Below are 15,336 nucleotides of genomic sequence, written 5' to 3'. Positions count from 1 at the left end.
AAAGTTTTTTTGTTCAGGTCTTTCGACCAAACTGAAATGGAACTGGAAGGGTTTTTTGCTCGACTCTTTCGAGTTGTGTTTTCTTTTATGCGACACTAGGGCCGGAGGTTTTCTTTTGCCCAACTTGCCAAACAGAAATTGGAATTGGAAATTTTTTTTGCTCGACGAGTTGATGTTTTCTTTTCTTTCTTTTCTTTCGTGCGGCACTAAGGCTTGCGTGGAGGTTTTCTTTTGCCCGGCACGACACTTGGGTCCAGAGGATTTCTTTTGGGTCCGAAGGATTTCTTGTACGCCGTCAAGAGGATTTCTTTTGGGTGGGAAGGATTTCTTTTACGCCGGTGGGAAGGATTTCTTTTACGCCGTCCAGATGATTTCTTTTGGGTCGAAAGGATTTCTTTTACGCCGGACGACAATTGAGCAGGAGGTTTTCTTTTGCTCTGCAAAACACTTTGGGTGGGAAGTTTTCTATTACACGGCAAAAACACTTTAGGGTGGAGGTTTTCTTTTACACGGTTGATGTTTTTCTTTTCTTTCGTGCGGCACTGGAGCTTGCGTGAAGGTTTTTTTTTGCGCAGCACGACACTTGGGTCCAGAGGATTTATTTTGGGTCCGAAGGATTTCTTTTACGCCGTCCAGAGGATTTCTTTTGGGTCCGAAAGATTTCTTTTACGACAGACGACAATTGAGCAGGAGGTTTTGTTTTGCACAGCAAAACACTTTGGGTGTGGTGCGAAATTTTATTTTACACGGCAAAACACACTTTGGGCCAGAGGTTTTCTTTGCACGGAAAAACACTTTAGGGCGGAGGTTTTCTTTTGCACGGTACGACACGAGCCAGAGGTTTTCTTTTGCTTTGATACCATGTTAAAGAGCATGAGCACATAATGTAAATAGATGAAAAGTTGATACCATGTTAAAGAGCATGAGCACATAATGTAAATAGATGAAAATAGATGAAAAGATGAAGAGAAATAACACAAGATTATAAAGTTCGAGAGTGCACGAGCCCAGAATGTAAATAGATGAAAAGATGAAGAGAAATAACACAAGATTATGAAGAGAGAAGAAGAGAGATAACACTAAATTTACGTGGTCCAAGCTGAAGCCTTACATCCACGGATCCAAAGCCCAATAGCGATATCTTCATTATTTGGATAAAAGATTACACAAATATGTACCGCTATAAAACATTACACAAATATGTACAACTATATATAGAGCCCAATAGCTACATCTTCATTATTTGGATAAAAGATTACACAAATATGTATTGTTATAAAAGATTACACAAATACGTACCGCTATATATAGAGGACAATTTTGACTTGTGTTATCTCTTTTCTCTTCTTCTTCACAATCAATTTATGTGTGCATGCTCTTTCGAATTTTAACAAGGTTGGAAAGTCTCTTACTTACATTCAAGTTTTCCCTATCCAATATGATGAGGTTTCTATATAAGGCGTAGGTTTATGAAAAACAAAATAAAGTCAGTCTCACCTCAATTCCTTATATGGAAAGTACTTTTGGAAATGTGGCTCTAAAACCAATTTTCAACATCAAGACTAATAATTTTGAAATTAAAAAATAGTACAAATCTTCTGGATGTGTGATCACTTATTTTTAAAGCAAAACGGATGGTCTACATAATTTGTTACAATAAGCTCTATTTTTAGAGCTTGAAATCCTTTTTTTTTTTCATAACCATGATGTTTAAGTCGAGATGATCGATATAAAGTTTTTTCAATACTTGACTTGCAATTTTCAATGACTTATAAAATGAGGATTTACTTATTTTGATATGACCGCAGCCATGTCTAAGCATTTTCCTTTTCAATAACGTCTAGGAGACTATGATAGTCATGTCAAAGGGAACATATTGCTCACCTTCATAGGCAATACTTGAAAATTGTTTTTGTTCTTTTTTTAGAAAATGCTTTTATGGCAAGGAGCATCTCCACCTCGTTCTCTTTATATACATTAACAAGATTGGTTTGATCACTAGATGGGTGAAGGATCTGGTCCGGTAAAAACCAATTCAATTTTTTGTAAAACTAATTGAACTCAGTTTAAAAATTATAAAGAAAAATGCGAGTGAAGATTTTAGAACATGAAATATGTTTAAAAAAATACTTGTACAACTTTGTTCAGCTGATTGAACCAGTCAAAAGTAGTTAGTTAGACTAGCACAACTGGTCAAATATTTTTTTCAATTTTTACCTTAGACTAAATAACCAAGAGACCAGTTGGAGGTTCAATCAATAAGACCAGCCTTCAAGCTTAATAGTCCTCGACCCACCTATAGTTTTTCCTTGGGGTTCAGGTTACAAGTTAAGGCTTCCAACGTTCGGGCAGAGCTTGGGTTATCATAGCCCTACTTTAGGCTCCAGCCAAATTTTTTTAACTAAATATTAAATATAATAAATATTGTTTTCATATTTATACAGGGCCATTTTGACTTGGATTTCATTATTGTAAAGTCAAGCTGGACCCTAGCTAGGCCCGATACTAAAGTTTCAAGCCCGACCGTAGGCATATCTTGGAACATTTTGGGCTAAGTTGGCCTAGCCCGACCGTGGGCATATCTTGGAGCATTTTGGGCTAAGTTGGCCTAGCCCATTAATAGCTCCAATACAAATAACTCTTGTACCTTTAACATGAAAATAGGGGTGGCAACAGGTGGATTGGATCCAGACCTGGGTCGGTCCATGTAACTTGGACTTGGATCTGACTTGGATTCAGGTCTAGAAATTATAAAACATAAAAAAAAATATTTTATATATTATAAAATAAGGATTTTATACAATGAGATCATTTACCCTTTTGTATATGGAGGTCACAATTACTTACAACCATCGGATATGAAATCTGATAGCTTGGGCGTGTCACAAGGTTTGAGAGAATTTATTTTGAACTTTGAGCTTGGTCAATGAAATAAATGCACCCCACCCAATTTCAAATATAATGGTCAAGATTAATTATGACCACCTTGTACCAAAGGTAAATGGTCTCATTATATACTTTCCCTATAAAAAATACATATTTTATATATTATATAACTGGTCGGGCCAACCTGATATATAAAGCTCGCATAATAATGATGATGATATTATACCAGGTTAAGTTGATAGGGTCTAAGCCGAAATCAAACTCTGATATGGATCCAAACCCAGACCTGGATATAACCCGACCCACCAGGTCCAAAACACGGGGCCCAACCCGGGCTCAAACAAGCCTAGGGCCAACCAGTTCATCATCATCATAACATTTTCCTAATTAAATGGGATTGGCTATTGTGCTCTATTTAGAGCCATATACAAATATGATAAGGAAAAAGTTTATATAAAGCCTAGGCTCTAAACAATCAAGTTAGGGCATGCCTCAAAAATTTCGCTACAAGAGGTTGTTTTGATTCTCAAATATCATCAAATTAATCATCTCGACATCAAGATGTACGGATACGAGAAGAAAATGGATTTCAAGTTTTGGAGATAGTATAAATTATAACGCATTTTTGGACCATCAATTTATAATATATTCGTAGATCTACTCGATCTATACTATTTTTGAAGTTTTAAATTTTATGATCAAGATAAAAATATGTTTTAAAACTATCTCAAATATTTTCATTATTGAAACCTGATTTATCGATACCATTTGAAGAAGTCCAGCTAAATCCACGCCGTACGGAACAAGGAATTACGCACGTAGGAGTTTAAAAGTAAGATTTGCCCGTCAAACTGCTAGGAAGGAATCGTAGAGAACGGGAGGCCAGGTGGACGTAGTTCATTCGTTTTAACAACCATTCTCGCTTCCAATTGGTCACTTTTGAAAGATCCACGTCTTCACATTGGAAAAGCGCCGGTAACTATAATACCCTGTTCATCTAAGGTAATGACAAAGAAAACCTTCAAAATTACAAGCTCATCTACTTTTTCCTTGCTATTTCTATTGATAATTGCTCCTTATTTCTTATTGGACGATAATTACATTAGTCCGAAGTATATTATCTTATTTAAAATTAGTTCGTAAGGATATTATTTTTTTAATTGTTTGATAAGTATTTTGTATTAAGTATAATATTATTTGGTTACTTATCTTTAACATTTTGAGTTGTTTTCAGTTATTTTTTAATAAAAATGTGATTTCGAGAAACTCACCATATTCTAATGGTTCCATATAGTAATACCTCGCAATACAATGCAAGGGTAACACAATCAGATCAAAAAAATACCAGCTTTGTTATGAAGATTAGAATAGATTAGCCGGCCCTCTATTAATTGAACTGTTGATTGGTATCCCAACAAATTTAGAAAAAAAAGCAAAATTTATATTTGGCTAAACACTAATCAAAATTAATATTTGATTAATTTTAGTATATTATAGTTATTGATATTAACTGATTGGATTTTTTAAAATAAAATTGTATAGTTTTCAATATATTTATATTTTTAGTATTTTTCCCTCTAAATCGAGTTCTTAGCTTGATTGTGATCACACTATTTTTCACTTTTAACTATGGGTACAATTTTCATAAGATTGTAGCTGTACTTATGGAAGTAAAATTACAATATTCTACACCATTTATTTTAATTGGACGGTATAGATTTGATATTATTTTTTAAAATAATATAAAAAAATAATACACATTTTAAAATACGACAAAGATTTTATGAGCAAGCCAACTCATCTATATAAGTCCTCCCCCAAAATCTGTATGAGTCCTCCCCCAAAATCTGTAGTAGATATAGATTTGTAAATAATATTAAAAATATACCGTCTAAATACTTCTGCACATAAATTTACAATCTTAAATAAAACAAAGGACCGTAGATCGTTTTACAGGAAGGAAGGGTAGTTTCGTCAATCTATCACTCAATTGGTCCGAATTAAAAACTCCGGTCAGTACGAGTCCTCAGAGCGACCTCTGATATGCGTTCTTCGCTCTGAATCATTTTGATAAAAAGCCCAACCTTCGCGCCAAAGAAAACCCTAATTTTTGGAAATCTCAATTTATCAGACACCTATCAGACACCACAGTTTTAGAGGAATCCCTAACTTATCAGAAACCCTGACTTTTCTTTATAGTTTGAGCTTCATTGGAGCTTAATTCACCATAGGAAGGCCTGTTATGCATTTGCTTTCCGGATTCTGAAACCCTAATATTTTGATAGTTTCCTCTTCAGGGCCACAATGGGGCATCTGAATGCAGGTTTTATAATATTATTGTTCTTATTGTCATACTCGCATTATGCTCTTCCTGGGTAAGAGCCATTTGACTTGTACTCTCCCCCCTCTCTCTCTCTCTATTTTCCCCTCTTCATTTATTTCTCTCTCTCTCTCTCTCCCTAGATCTTCCTTACGCGCTTATTCTTTCTCTCTTATTATCATTATTATCATTTTTTTTTTTTGCAGGAAGAGCTTTTATGATATATTGCAAGTGCCAAAAGGTGCATCGGAAGACCAGATCAAACGGGCGTACAGGAAACTTGCTTTGAAGTACCACCCTGACAAAAATCCAGGAAATGAAGAGGCAAACAAGAAATTTGCTGATATAAACAATGGTGGGAATCCTTAACTCTCTATTACCTCCCAATTAGGATCTTTATTTTTTGTTTCTGTTAAAGTTTTTAAGACCAATCGAGTGCCCCCACAACTGGGTATTGGATTAAATTGCTGAATTTTCTATTATCTTATTTGCTTTTATGGAATTATAGATTTATTTATTCATTTCTATGAGTTAGCGACCAATAATGGATGAAATATATTCTGGGTTGGTCTGATCTGTATATATTTTTTGTAGCTTATGAGGTGTTAAGTGATCGGGAGAAGAGAGAAATCTATGATAGGTATGGTGAGGAAGGTCTAAAGCAAAGTCAAGCTGGTGGAGGAAGGGGTGGTGGGATGAATTTCCAAGACATTTTTGGCAGGTAATTTATGTTGAATTTGTAGAACTTTGTGACATAATGTACTTATTTATTGAGAATTTTCTCATTCACTAGTAAGGTTATTTAGAATGTTTGATTTGAACTGAGTTTTTGAACAGCAAAATAGGAAAAAAAAAGAGAAAAATTAATTGGCAGTTTGCTTATTAGCTATGCGAAGTTTTCTGCCACAGTTAAGTTCATTGATCTGTTACCTTTCCTTTCAAATCATTACAAAATATTTGATTCCATGAAGATCATATTCACCTGTGATCTAGCAACAATTGGATAATCTAAGGAGATAACAATTTTTTTTTCATGGATTTATTTATTTATTACTCACTCTCTAATCTACAATGAACATAATGGCTAGCACCAGTCTGGGACCTTTTCATGCTCTTTCATGCATTTTCTGAAAAGCCCAATGAGAAAGGGGTTGGGGTCATGGTGGTAGTACCACCTGAACCCTAGTTAAAGGTGGCAACCTCTATTCTCACTAATACTTTCAAAAAGTTGACTCTTTCCAAAACAGATAGGGGCCTGTAATCCTCACTGATCTACCCAAAAAAAAAAAGCCTCACGATTAGATAAAAAAAACTATTAAATTGACACTAAAATCAAGGCCTTTGTGATTTATATTAGTGAAAATGATCTTAGGACCTTATGGGCATGGTTAATTGAGGGACATTTAATGTAAAAAGAGAACTCAGTGAAAAATGGCCAAGCCCCCGTTTTTCATTTGCAATTCACTGGTTATGATTTTACCTTGTTTGGTGTCGTTGAGATTGTAAATGGATTTTGTAAGGTGTCCCCTGTAACACTCTCTCCATATGTTTTCTATAGCTTCTTTGGCGGTGGGCCAGCAGAAGAGGATGAGAGGATCGCAAAGGGGGATGATGTTATTGTTGAATTGGAGGCAACATTGGAAGATTTGTATATGGGTGGATCATTGAAGGTATGGCTGGCCTTCTCTTGGATATCCAGAGTTCTTATTGACGATTGATAGCATAAAAGCATTTAAATGAGAACTCTCCCCCGTACTGCACTATGCTTTAAAGGGCTGCACCATTCACTTTTCACATCGGTGGCTGTGGATAATCTTTTCTATGAAGGGTGCCTATTATTATTATTGGGAAAAGTTTAAATGAGAACTCTCTAAACAATCAAATTTGAGCCTACCTAAAAAATTTCACTAGAAGAGGTTGTTTTGATGCCCACATATCTTCAAATTGATCATCTTGATATCAAGATGCATGAACAAAAGGAAAAAATGGATTTCAAGTTTTGGAACAGTGTATTTTGCAATGCATTTTTGGACCGCCAATTTTCAAGATTTTCAAGTTTTCATAGATTTGTCGTTCTACACCATTTTTGAAGCTTTAAACTTTATAAATAAATACGAATATATATTTTAAGCTATCACAAAGATTTCTAATATTGAAACCCCATTTCTTGACACTATTTGAAGGTAGGCTCTAATTTGATTGTTTAGAGCCTAGGCTCTATACAAACCGCACCCATTATTATTATTATTGTTAAGTGGGTGTCTTTTCTATTGTGTACTTCAGCAATTTAAACTCCTTTGCTAGGTGCTCTATTTTCTTTATATCATGCTTAAAAAATAGCAAGTATTCCTTAGATATATTGAGGTCTATAGCAATAAGATGTGATGGGTGATCAGATGGAGGGCGTTAAACAGCCAATGCAGATCATTTTTTAAAATTCGAGATCATGCACTCTCTACTTATCTAAATAAGAAAAGGAAAAAAAAAAGAAGAGAAACTGCAATCTTGAAACTAAATTTATTTCAAAACTGTATCACTAAGACTTGGTTCGTTTGGGACAACTTAAGTTAATTTTGAAACTGCTAACCTTATTCAATGAGCACATCTAGTCGGTTTGCTCTTCACGAGCAACTTGATGTAATCATTTCTCAATTTAACAGTCATAAAAAGAATCTTGATGTATTCAGCTTCACACTTTTCTATCTCTGAAAGAGTTATTTCCTGGCTGTTTGACGGAAGTCTGTTTTCTTCTCTGATGTTTCTGTTTCATGATTGAATTTTCCTGGCTTTATTTGGATAATATATTCACCATTTGCGTGCTGCAGATTTGGAGGGAGAAAAATGTTTTAAAGCCTGCTCCTGGTAAAAGGCGTTGTAACTGTAGAAATGAGGTCTATCACAAGCAAATTGGTCCGGGAATGTTTCAGCAGATAACTGAGCAGGCAAGCTGATGTTATCCTAATATTATTGTTACTGATCATAAGTGTTGGAAAACTTGGGTGAGTCCACTCAGACTCGCCCGACGAGCCTGGACCCAGAGACATGGGAACCCCCGAGTCTGGCCAGTTAGCATTATTCTATTATTATTTTGGTTGGACTAGGCCAAGTCTCAAACAGACTCGGTCTAGTCTGTCAGACCTGACTTGTGCGCGAGTCCGTGTTTTCTGACACTGCTCTTGATTTTTGAATATTAGCTTTTATTTTGGTTGAGATAAGCTGTGTTTTGCATCACATGCTGCTCTGGAGTGGGATTTGCTTGCTAGTGTTCCTGATGGTTTTGAACTATTCATAATCTACCTTACAGGTCTGTGAACAATGCCCAAATGTAAAATATGAGCGGGAAGGATATTTCATCACTGTGGACATTGAAAAGGGGATGAAAGATGGACAAGTAAGTTCACTTTATAGATGATCTTGTATTGTGATGATTATACTTACCATTAAAGGTGCTCGTAACTACCTCATGTTATATCTGTGTTATTGATTCGGCTCCAGAGTTTTACTGACCAGAAAGTGTTTATTCTGTATTTAACATTGTCTTTATATGTCATCACATTGAAGAGAACATCTTTTTAGTAGATTTTATGGATCACTATCCTACAACTGAAACAGGAGAGTAGCTATCACCTTTGAATGGGAGTCAGTAAGGTGCACTGTGCACCTTTTCTTCATAAAGGTTAGCTTCAGAAATATCTTGTAATTGTGTCATTGGGTAATTTGACATCCTTGACCCCTCTTGATGTATGAAATCTCTGGTCGAACTTGAGGTGTAAATCGCAGGTGCCGCTCGTGGTGTTCCTAGACATGCATGCATAATTTTTTTCTTTGTTAAAGAGCACAGGTTGTAAGTTTTACCCTTCCATTATATGGTGGATGCGGTTATTTCTGCCTCGCAATAAAGTATGTGCATCTCCTCCCCATTTTTCTAGTCTGCCATGGGTACAGTAGAAGATCATTGAGAAGCAACAATGGCTGGTTACCTTCCCTTGTTTCTAGTTATGGATGTAATGCCACCACCATGTTGAAAGTCATAACTAGCAATTAATCCAGCTGATTGTGAGTGTTTTCTGTGAGTCAGGGCTTGGGGAAATGGTATGACGGTTGCAACACTATGTTTTAACTTTTTAACTCAGAAGACATTGATTTTAAGTTTTTTATTTTTTGGTAGGGACTATTATTCTCCATTTATTCTTCCCTTTGTTAAATAAGATCTTTACTTGGGTCTTTCTTGGAATGAGGAGATCAACGGATTTGTTGTGTTTTGGACAGTGTAGGTTGAGAGTACATGAAAGTGTTCTTGCAGGATGTGGCTGGGGGTCAAGGGAGTAGTTGTTGAATAATGAGAAATGGAGTCCTAGAGTTGCGCTTAAACTTGATATGGGTGGTGGCTGTAAGGGACCTGCTGGGGTTATGGTCGTGTTAAAAGATGAGAGTGGAAGCGTTCATATGGAAGTTCAGATGCTTTCTCTTCATGATCTCAAGGATTTTGGAGAAGGATTTTTTGGACATTGGATCTAAGGAGATTCTTTTCTATGTATTAAATTATATGTTTTAAGTTGGCATAGTAAGGCATTACCATCTCTACTTGCAGCCTTGTTGATTTGAGATGTTGAAGTATTCTAGTAGTATGGGGATACTTCATTTGTTCTTTATTGAGTTTGGCAATGTGTAATATAACCATTTTTTAAGGATATATTTTGTCTTGCTGTAGTTACTTAGAAAATAATGAGAATGGCATGAGAGGGCCAGAACTTCTTTTTCCCTTTTCACCTTTAATATGGTATCAGATCAGGGGTCCAAATTTCCAAACCCAGGCCACGCGATGAGGATAAATCAAGTTAGGTTCTACCTTATCAAACCCTAAGTGAATAAGAAGAAAACTATGATGCCATGAGAGGGAATCCCTTGCCCTAGTTTACATCTTATTCAAAGGGACAGAAAAGAAGTGGTTTGCAAATCAAGAAGAAAGTGGGCCTTGCAGCATTTCTGCGTCCACGTCATCTGGCCAGCACACCAATACATGAACTGTTGATGTTAGTTTCATGTAAATGGGTAGATTGATGTGAGGGATAATTGCTTGGCTAACTGGGGCGCCAATAATATATGGTGTTCTTGTAATGCAGTATTATGTATACTCTTGTCCTTCTTGGGAAATTTAGTGCAGTACATAGACATTTATTAGAAGAGATTTAGGGGCTTTGAATTAGGTGCTTTTCTTGATTGTAAAATTGCAAGTGAAGCCAGGTTTTTTTCTTCAATTTAGTCTTAATTTTCAGATTTTTTGACTTATCCAGTGGAGCATTCTTTTAAAAGTTTCTGTTGAACTTATTTAGTCAAGAATGTTATGTGTGTTGCAAAATGTGTTTCTTGATGGGATGCAAGGTTTTGATGGCAGTAATAACATTGGTGTTTCTTTCTTTTTGGCCTGTGAATTGTCTATGATATCCTCTATTCTTTTTGTAGGAGGTACTTTTCTATGAGGATGGAGAACCTATAATAGATGGAGAAGCAGGCGATCTGAAGGTTTAACTTTCTTCTGTTTGTTTGTGAGGTTTCCTAGTAGTTCTACAGAAGGCATATGCTGATATTGTTTTGCATATATACAGTTTAGGATTCGAACTGCACCTCATGATCTTTTCGGAAGGGAAGGCAATGACCTGCATACAACTGTTACTATTACCCTGGTAAATGCCTTGTCTTTTTAGCGTAAGCTATGCTTTCTGGTGTAGTTACACCTTAATTGGGTTTGTGCCTACTGCCTACTGTGTTTATGAATTATACATAAAACTGTTAATATCAGCTACATACAACTGTTAATTTACCCTGGTAATATTAATGTTACCTGCATATAACTGTTGCTTTCTGGTGCAGGCAAATGACCTGCATACAACTGTTAATATTACCCTTGTAAATGCCTTGTCCTTTTAGCGTAATCATTGCTTTCTGGTGTAGTTACACCTTAATTGGGTTTGTGCCTATGGCCTACTGCATTTATGAATTAAACATATGTAGTCTTAGGGATTGGCTACAGAGAGACCATTTACCTTTTATACAAAGAGGTCACAATCATTCTTGTCCCATAGATTTCAAAATGGGTGGTTGTAAGAGTCTCATTGATTAGACACAAAGTTTCAAAAAAAAATTCTTGGACTTCGTTACTTACCCCAAGCCATCCAATTTGATATCTAATGAGTGAGAATAGTTGTGATATCTTTGTACAAAAGGTAAATGGTCTTTTGGTAGACAATCTCGTAGTCTTATGGTGACCAATCAAATCCATTAAAGAAAAGTAAAAGCAAGCAAACAAATATCTGATCTTTACAACCTGAGTAATAAAAAAAAACAACCATGACCTATGGGCCTATCAGTGTCCAATCAATTGGTTGGAATATGATCGGATGTAGGGGGGGCCTTCTACGGTTCATGTATTAAATTTCTATGGTTCCATTGGGGATAACTCATAACAACTAGCTCATGAAGTGTTTATGACAATATGGATTATAGTCAGTGTTGGAAGACTAGGCCGAGGCAACTTGGACTTGGCCTAGTAACTCGTCGTCAGCAAGGTAACGAGGTGAGTTCCCATATACACACTCGGGTACATGGGAACATGTACATTACCTGGGCGAGTATTTTACAGACTTGCCTGAGTACTGTAGAGGTTGGGTGAGTCCCTACAGTAATCCCCGAGTAGTATTTCTGAAGAAAAAAAATAAAGGGGCCCCTTTTTTCATCTCTCTCAAATAGGGGGCAGATTTTGGCCCCCTTTTTATTCATCTCTCTATCTCTCTCTTCCCAAATGCCCACCTCCCCCCCCACCTCACACACATGCACACACACAAAAAAACTATATCCCTTTTTTGATTGTTTTGGAGTTTTTATTTCATGCTGTACAGTACTCAGGTGAGTCCACTCGGACTTGCCCAATTACCTGGCTTTGGCAGGGCCTGAATTCCTGATGCCATGCCGAGTATTTCAACAGTTATGATAATATTTGGGCCCATTGAATCTGGTTCTTGCCACTGTTGAAAGTATTACAACTTCTTTGGTCAAAAGAGTTAGTTAAGCCAGGTGTGTTGATTGAATTCACCTTTGAAATTAACTTATGGAAGTGGGATACATTAGTAATTGAATGGCTTAGAGTTCTTCTCACATATACGATCTTGAACCTTGTTCATTTTTCCTGTTTTGTAAAAAAAGTTGTCATTCCATTATCATGCTTTTTAAGCAGTTACTTCGGATTACATACAAATTTAATTGCCATCAGTGGTTTACTTCTTGTAAATGACGTCATATTTAAATTAGTTTTAAACTGTTCACTTTCAGCAACTTCTTTTTAATGTCTTCAGTATTCCATGTGTTCAGGTTTACTATTGGTAAAATAATCTCCTGCGTGTGCATACATGCAGCACTGTTTTAATGCATATGATGCGGATAGTATAACCAAAAAAAGAAACAAAGAAAGATCATAAGAAAAATACATGAAGCTTGTGAAACTTAATCTCCGCTCTCTTGTTTTTCATCTGAGCATTGTAATTGTGCGAATTACGTATCCATTTTCTTGACTAAGCATGTAACTTTACTTCTGTGTTTTATCTTTGGAAATTTATGCTGAGACATCGAGGGCATACTAGAGTTTTCTCTTGTATCCTCAGATAAAGCAAAATTGCTTTTGTTTTCCTTTTTAACTAGTGTGCTTCTCTGTCATGTTCAGCTTCAGGCCCTTGTGGGTTTTGAAAAGACCATCCAGCATCTTGATGAGCATCCAGTGGACATTAGCTCAAAGGTTGGGGATGACTTACCCTTCCCCCCCCCTCTCTCTCTCTCTCTCTATTTCTCTGTGTGTGTGTGTGTGTGATCTCGAGTACTTAATCAAGGAAAATCGGTGTAATATTTCTTCAGGGAATCACCAAACCCAAGGAGGTGAGGAAGTTTAAAGGAGAAGGGATGCCTTGGTACATGAGCTCGAAGAAAGGTGATCTATACGTTGCATTTGAGGTTATATTCCCCACTTCCTTGACAGAAGAGCAAAAGACAAAGATCAAGGAAGTTTTTGCCTAGAATTAGGATTTCCAACTTTTTTAAGCTGCCCCCATTGTAACATGAGATCCTAGGAGAATTCGGCCCTAGAGTTTTCCCCCACAGTCCCTCTTACTGATGTAATGCCATTGCTGTAATCCTTGTTCCCTTATTCCTAAGATATATTTTTTGACGTCAGGCTTAAAGGGACTTGGGAGAAAATTATGATTATGTGAGATCTGTCGGATTTAAGGCTATGTAGAGAATCAAGAGTGTGGTTGAATGGATGATTCAGATTCGAGAGTCATGCTTGAGTGTGAAAAATCGGCACCAATTCATTTGAAATTTTCCCAGGCTTTGTGGGCTCCAATTTTTTTTTAAAATAACATGTCTGCTTTTGTTCATTCAAAGATTCGAAGAAAATGCCTAGTGCTTACAAACACGTGCATCAAGGCTGGGAGGGTCTTGTGATGGATGCAACAGCTGAGATTGAATAAGTTGAGGTTGTTTATTCAAAGTTTAAATTCCTAATTTGTGTGATCTTATGAGTAATGACACTATGAGATCCTCTCACACCCATGTGAGTAGGGTTTCAAATATTCACCATTAAATTTTGATATAGATCTTTAGAAAAGTTATTATTTTGATATAGATCTTTAGAAAAGTTATCACATGGGTGTGAAACTTGGGTGAATGAGTTTATTGATAACTTTTTTAGAGATTTGTGTCCAAAATTTAATAGTGATATTTTGAGGTTTTATTCACATGGATGTGGGAGGGTCTTATAGTATCATTAGTCTCATGTGTGGGAGGGTCTCATAGTGTCCTTAGTCTCATCTTATTATGGTCAATTGAAGTCCAAAATATTGCAAATTATGATGAAATAAGCCCAAATTTTGTGCAAGTGATGACTGAAATTACTGTGTACTGGTTGAAATGGACCAGGTTGCAAGAGAAGCATTTCACTGTGACAAAACATCTCAATGTCTGTCCTTTTTGTTTGTCTGATGGACTGAATTTTGTTTAAGCCTCCTAGTTTTCAGTGCATTAAGCTATAGGAACCTTTGGAATGTGTTTGTCATGAAAAGTTTCTCAAACAGAACATTTTCTTATTAAAAAATGGTTAAAAGAATATTTGGAAAACGATTGTTTTTGGATGCTCTCAAAATTCAACGAGAGAGAGAGAGAGAGAGAGAGAGAGAGAGAGAGAGAGAGAGCATATTTGGATGTAGCTTCAAAACATGAATTGAAGAATTAAACCATGGATGAGAAAAACAAATATGCATAGAGAGTTAGAGAACCAAGGGCACCTTTGGATGCCACTTTCATACCTTGGTTTTGGAGGATCAAATCATCGACGTTTGCCACTTTGGACCATGGTTTGGAGGATCAAACCATGGAGGATTATTTAAATGGTCTTCAGTGAACTCAACACGGTTCACAATCAAATTTTTGTACTTGGTAAACTTAGAGAGCCTTTACCCCCCCCTAGATTTTCAATCCTTCTACTCGAAGGTGAAACTATTTTTAAAGGAAAAAGTTTATACAGAGCCGAGGCTCTAAACAATCACTTTAGAGCTCACCTAAAAAATTTCACTAGAATAGGTTGTTTTGATGCCCAAATATCCTCAAATTGATCATCTCAACATCAAGGTTCATGGACAAAAGAAAAAAAATGAATTTCAAGTTTTGGAAATAATGCATCTTATAACATATTTTTGGACCGTCAATTTTCAAGATTTTCAAGTTTTCATATATGTGCTCGATCTACCCTATTTTAAAGCTTTAAATTTTATAATTAATGATGAAAATATATTTTAAGGCTATAACAAAGATTTTCAGTATTGAAATCTCATTTCTCGACAATATTTGAAGGTGCGCTTTACTTTAATTGTTTAGAGCTTCCGCTCTATACGAACAGCACCCATTTTTATATATATATATATATATATATATATATATTCCAGATCCAATAAAAAAATAAAACATAAAGAAACAATTTGATTTAAAAAACATTTCAAAAATCATGTTTAAGAAACAATATATAAAAAGTCAACTTTTCAGTTTGCTCGAGCTCAGTACCCTGGGGAAAACTTGCGGTGGATACAAAA

The 15,336-nt window shown here is 36.0% G+C and overlaps 1 protein-coding gene across 1 annotated transcript; it reads left to right on the top strand.

The window, feature by feature from the left end:
• Positions 1-4,914: 4,914 nt before the first annotated feature.
• Positions 4,915-13,532, top strand: ATERDJ3B (DNAJ heat shock family protein). Its single transcript, XM_006855246.4, has 10 exons — positions 4,915-5,261; positions 5,413-5,561; positions 5,801-5,927; positions 6,765-6,876; positions 8,032-8,148; positions 8,511-8,597; positions 10,670-10,729; positions 10,813-10,890; positions 12,921-12,992; positions 13,109-13,532. Exons 1-10 carry the CDS (start codon positions 5,191-5,193, stop codon positions 13,265-13,267), a joined length of 1,032 nt encoding a protein of 343 aa, XP_006855308.1. The 5' UTR covers positions 4,915-5,190; the 3' UTR covers positions 13,268-13,532.
• Positions 13,533-15,336: the final 1,804 nt, after the last annotated feature.

This window comes from Amborella trichopoda, chromosome 2, assembly GCF_054954075.1.
Source record: "Amborella trichopoda isolate Santa Cruz 75 chromosome 2, AtrichopodaSantaCruz75HAP2 v2.0, whole genome shotgun sequence".
NCBI classification, from domain to species: domain Eukaryota; kingdom Viridiplantae; phylum Streptophyta; class Magnoliopsida; order Amborellales; family Amborellaceae; genus Amborella; species Amborella trichopoda.
Note: the sequence above shows the minus strand (reverse complement) of the source record. Positions and strands in the feature narration are given on the sequence as shown.

Excerpts from the sequence above, each read along its gene's own strand:
- ATERDJ3B (XM_006855246.4), top strand. The coding sequence starts at position 5,191 with ATGGGGCATCTGAATGCAGGTTTTATAATATTATTGTTCTTATTGTCA. Across the intron at positions 6,877-8,031 it reads ATATGGGTGGATCATTGAAG|ATTTGGAGGGAGAAAAATGT; the intron begins GTATGGCTGGCC and ends TGCGTGCTGCAG. Across the intron at positions 12,993-13,108 it reads CAGTGGACATTAGCTCAAAG|GGAATCACCAAACCCAAGGA; the intron begins GTTGGGGATGAC and ends ATATTTCTTCAG.